The sequence below is a fragment of the Nansenia antarctica genome, assembly GCF_963989245.1.
Source record: "Nansenia antarctica genome assembly, chromosome: 3".
Taxonomy (NCBI): Eukaryota; Metazoa; Chordata; class Actinopteri; order Argentiniformes; family Microstomatidae; genus Nansenia; species Nansenia antarctica.
Genome location: NC_137688.1, coordinates 3,681,075 through 3,686,074, shown reverse-complemented (window position 1 = coordinate 3,686,074; position 5,000 = coordinate 3,681,075). Strand labels below are relative to the sequence as shown.

At 48.6% G+C, this 5,000-nt stretch overlaps 1 protein-coding gene across 1 annotated transcript in view; it reads right to left on the bottom strand.

Moving 5' to 3' along the window:
• The window catches only part of LOC308153208 (LIM and calponin homology domains-containing protein 1-like), a gene marked incomplete at both ends in the record, with an annotated part of 130,386 nt that overhangs the window by 7,182 nt on the left and 118,204 nt on the right, over positions 1 to 5,000 (bottom strand). The window contains 2 exon segments of the mRNA XM_080526294.1: positions 1,400 to 1,643; positions 1,752 to 1,852. Of these exon segments, the coding sequence (XP_080382420.1) occupies positions 1,400 to 1,643; positions 1,752 to 1,852 (345 nt within the window).

Sequence of the window (5,000 nt, the reverse complement as noted above, 5' to 3'; positions counted from 1 at the left end):
GATTACGCCCGGCCACTAGAGAAGACAAGGCCCTCTGAAACGAGGCTGACCGAAATCTAGAGCAGATACACACTTACTTACACACAAGTCTTTTTATGGGATAAATATATTTTCATATTTGCCATGCTTGTACACAAAAGCCACGGCACTATTTTTCGACTGCGACTGCCATTGACATGTTGGTATTATTCGGTTGTTAAGTCTGACATCAAACGTGACGTTTAGCAAATTCCCGGGTCCAAACCAGAAATACCCCGCACCAGAGTACCAGTGTACTAAAGCGGTAAAATGACAGTTCAATCGTTTTTTAGACTGGGATCTATTCATACAACAAGGGACACAGCACTTTCCCGTTTTTCCCATATTTGTCAGCGTCTTTGAGCCTCGGAAAAGCGTTATACAAATATAATGAATTATTATTATTACTGAGGCATTTCGAAGAGAGCGCCTCAGCCAACTTTGGACCCGGAAACACGTCACGACTTAACAACCGAATAGAGTATACAAATGAATGTATGTATGAATGTATCGATTCAGATGGACAGTTTGGACTGATCCATGCATTCAGCCACCAGTCATGAGGGGCATGCACTGCCTTACATGTTCAACAGCTCCTAGTAACAAGTCAATGGCGGAGGAGAGGAGGAGGAGAGGGGGAGGAGGAGGAGGAGGAGAGGGGGAGGAGGAGGAGGAGAGGGGGGAGGAGGAGGAGGAGAGGGGGAGGAGGAGGAGGAGAGGGGGAGGAGGAGAGGGGGAGGAGGAGGAGGAGGAGAGGGGGAGGAGGAGGAGGAGGAGAGGGGGAGGAGGAGGAGGAGGAGAGGGGCCTTCTTCATGCACGGTTATTCATTCATGACAAGGCTCGATCACGTCACATCTTCGCATGCTCCGAAACATACTTACACAGTACAAACACAAATGTTAAAAAACAAAATAAAAAAGGAAAAAAACCAAATGGCATTACAGGCAGCGTGCATGCATCTGTGGCGCAGCAAAGTCCATTCCCATAGTCTGGCTTCTGTAAAGCGCCAGTGCAGCATCCAGGTAAACACGTTAACAACCGCTCGCAGATGCGGACATGCGATCCATCTACACGTCTGTCATCCAGACTGAGGCACGTCGATGCTTGAGGTCATGGGTCACATGCGTCAGAAGAAGTCTCCTACTGGATGATGGGTAGTGTAGTTCCCTGGGTCTAATGTGTGTGTGTGTGGGGGGGGGGGGGGGGTCTCTGATGTTCTCTGATGTTCTATCACAATGTCAGAGACTCTGTTCCATCAGAGAAACTCAACATACACACACAGGCCTTCCTTAATAAAAACGCTTCTCCACTCTACTCCTCTCAGCCAACTGTTAATCTGGTACTGGACCAATCAGAGACGAGGAGGTGGGCGGGGCTCACGTTGGCGGGAGGTCGTCGTCCAACCAGGAGGGTCGTCTCTGAGATTTGTCGCCTTCGCTCAACGTCCTCCCTCCCGCGCTGCTGCTGCGGCTCTGTTGGGTCGCCATGGTTGCCATGGTCACCATCATGGAGGTTGCCGTGGCAGCGGGCACTGGCAGGAAGTGGGTGGGGCCAGGGGTGCCGCCGCCGGTCGCGTGTTTAGGGGAGACCAGGGAGCGGCGAGCCCACATATCGTTCGTGGTCGCTAGGGAAACCGCCCCACCCCCACTCCCACTCAACCGCTTTTTTTGTCCCGCCTCCTCCTCCGCCTCCTGCTCCTCCTCCTCCTCCTCCTTCCTGGCCGTCGCCGGGCTGGGGCTGAGAGGACTCGTCACGACGATGGTCGTCGTGGCGCCGATCGTCAGGGACGACGGACGGCAGAGTTCCTCGGAGCACGAGCGGGCGGGGCTACTGCTGAGAGACGAGGGGCGGAGTTACGGTCGACAGACACGCACACGTTGGACGGGTTTGGACCCGAATAGCTGTGGAACCACTTCAAACACTGGAGCACAAGAATCATCATATCAAACTGGAAAAAAAATCAAATAAATGGCATCGTAAACATAGAACTCAACATTGGTACACATCCCACTGGTAACACACCTGGAGAATAGATCTGTGAAAGTGAAAGTGGCCAAGGAAATAGCAGATAGAGTTGTAGAGTTGTAGAGATAGGGAGGCAACTCTGTGGTCAAAGACAGACCGGAAAAACCTCTCGCTCTCATTTTGTTGCATTATTGAATACATGGTAAACAGTGTTGTAAACAAGATTTGATTTTGTGATGTAAACAAGATGTATTTTTTTCCCCCCAAGACATTTTAATAAACGGCAAATTCAATAGAGGTCTTGTTCCTTCTCAGAGTGCATTTCAATGAGAGGTGGGACCCCCTGAATAGCTAGGAGTTAGAAATGCTTTATTGAATCGGTTGACCTTCAGAAACATTATTAGTTTTGGAGATACTGCAGATAAGCTCCGGGATCTTTCCATCCTCCAGCCAACGTGTTTCTCCATAGCCTCTCTGCACAGCGTTAAAAACACAGACAGCCCTTTACCGGTTTTGCGTGCATGTGTGCTGTGTGCTGTGTGCGTATGTGTGTGTGTAGCAGAGTCAAGGGTAAAAACAGACACACTCGTTGATCATCTCAAACCGTTGCCATGAGACCACTAGCCCTATGTTGCATAGGTGCAAGGTGACAGAAGGGTACCTTTCTCTAATCAAACCCTCAGAGCGATTGACTGTCCAGATCATAGGCTTAGGGACTGTGCGTAATTGCCCATCTTAGCCTATCAATCATTTTAATTTTAAATAATAATGCGGGGTAGTGGTGGTCTAGTGGATAGTGAGTTGGACTTATGATCGTAAGGTTGTGAGTTCAAATCCCGCCTGAAACCACACCACTACTAGTGTGCCCTTGAGTAAGGCACTTAGCCCTCAGTTACTCCAGGGGGGGAATGTCCCTGTAATTCATAATTGTAAATCGCTTTGGATTAAAAGCGTCTGCTAAATGGCAAAATGATTAGCCCATCAATGATCACCTATCAACCTTTTAACATTTGAATGTGTCCATTCTATATACTCCCTCCTCGTAACCAACTGCAGCTAACGAAACATTCCAAGACACAGAATCTGAATTATTGTCATCAGGTCCATTAGCTCCAGAGTCCACACACACACAAGTGAGGAATTCAAGCTGATGACAACACAATAAACCACTAATAGGCCTGTGACAAACCCACGACAGCAGGACAGACGTCAAATCCTATTGGATACACCAACACTACCAACACACAGGGCGTCTGATCACACACCACAAATAGGGACAAGCGCAAACAATGCAACAGACAGAAGATTCCTGGCGAAGAACCGGGAAAAAAAACACAAAAAACCTCGAAAAAGTCTGGGCTGCTTTCTCACACGAGGAGAAGACAGAAGACAATTCGGTTTGTGCGTCCAACAAAAGCACTGGCCCCCACGGCTGCAAAAACCCAGCTTGGAACGCCTGCCTGTCTGTCAGACCTCCCTAGAATAACTCCTGGAACACAGCGATACATAACAAGTCATATTTCTACGGAGAGAGAGAGAGAGAGAGAAGAGAATCTCCGTTCTCATTCCAACACCACGGCAGGCCAGATCGTCTAATGGATCGGCCTTACAGCCAGAGCAAACAGAGCAGGCAGAAAGAGAGAGAGAGAGAGAGAGAGAGAGAGAAAGAGAGAGAGAGAGAGAGAGAGAGAGAGAGAGAGAGAGAGAGAGAGAGAGAGAGAGAGAGAGAGAGAGAGAGAGAGAGAGAGAGAGAGAAGGGAGGGTTGGATCCAAATGCGTCTAAAACGGGGTAAAACCACAAATGAGAAGATTCATTCATGTGCGTCTGGAAATAACATCGCAGAGTTCAGTTACTTAGGAAACAATCCAGTTGAACCCTCGATGTGCGTTTGGGTAACGTATACGCCAGTCGCTGACAGTATTATCCGAGGCGACTTACAGTTGCAGTGAGTGCAGACATTGTTCGGTATATACGGTCCCCGGGGGGAAACAGACCTACAACCTTAGCGCTGTTTAGCGCCCCGCTGGACTGACCGACTGAGCCTCAGAGGACAACGAAAAAAGCAGTTGTAGAACAAGAACAGGACCTAAGAGTATTAAAGGAAGCCACGTTCACAGACGCGTTCTTCTGGCCCAAATAGACGAGAGGTCTAGCGGCCAACGCCTCAAACATGGCCTTCTTTAAGGAAGAGCATCGAGAACCGACTGCGTGTGCATCGCCATTGGCTTTACCTCATCATCAATCATCTCCCACAGCGTTCCCCCCCCTGGGTGCTTGCACACCACACGTTGCTTTATTCGCGACCCGTGTGATTTGCTGAAATCAACTAATAACAGATACTTTACTCATTAAATTCACTTCCGCTAAGGCCAGGTTTGAGTCGTTGTTATACCAGGCTGATATAGCCTGGGAAGGAGGGTAGAGGTGAAGGTAACCCCAGTCAGTGCACAGCAATATGAACACTAGAACATCACATCACCAACTGTCAAATCTTATTTCAAATTTGAAAGTGACAGTTGCATCTAAGTGACAGTTGACACTAGAACAGCCGTGTCTATGTTACCTACTATAAGAGCCGCCTCGGGGGTCAAATGACCATAGTCTTTACAATGGGAAGCTGCTCCTTACACACAAAGACCACTAGTTGGCGCCTCTTGTAAATTAGCCTGCCTCCTACACAGAAAAACTGCAAAACAGCTTCATACTAGCTTATCCTGATGTGATTTTGAAAATGTAAGGATACTGGGGTGGTAGAACGCACATATCGAGGAAAAGTCACGAAAGGAGGGTCCTGAAATGTGACCGAGTGCAATGATATACTGTACACATTTATATTTTACTCACTTGGTGACTCAAATGACCCCACCCATCCCATGGCTGTTCTAGTGTTAATCAGGAATGCCACAGTCGATGGGGAAATTGACAACTTGGCTCGGTCAGCTAAAGTCATCCCAGAGGGGAATCATTCCACTGTGGTTGTTGGTGCCAAGAGGGTGAGGGAGGGGGGGAGGGCGG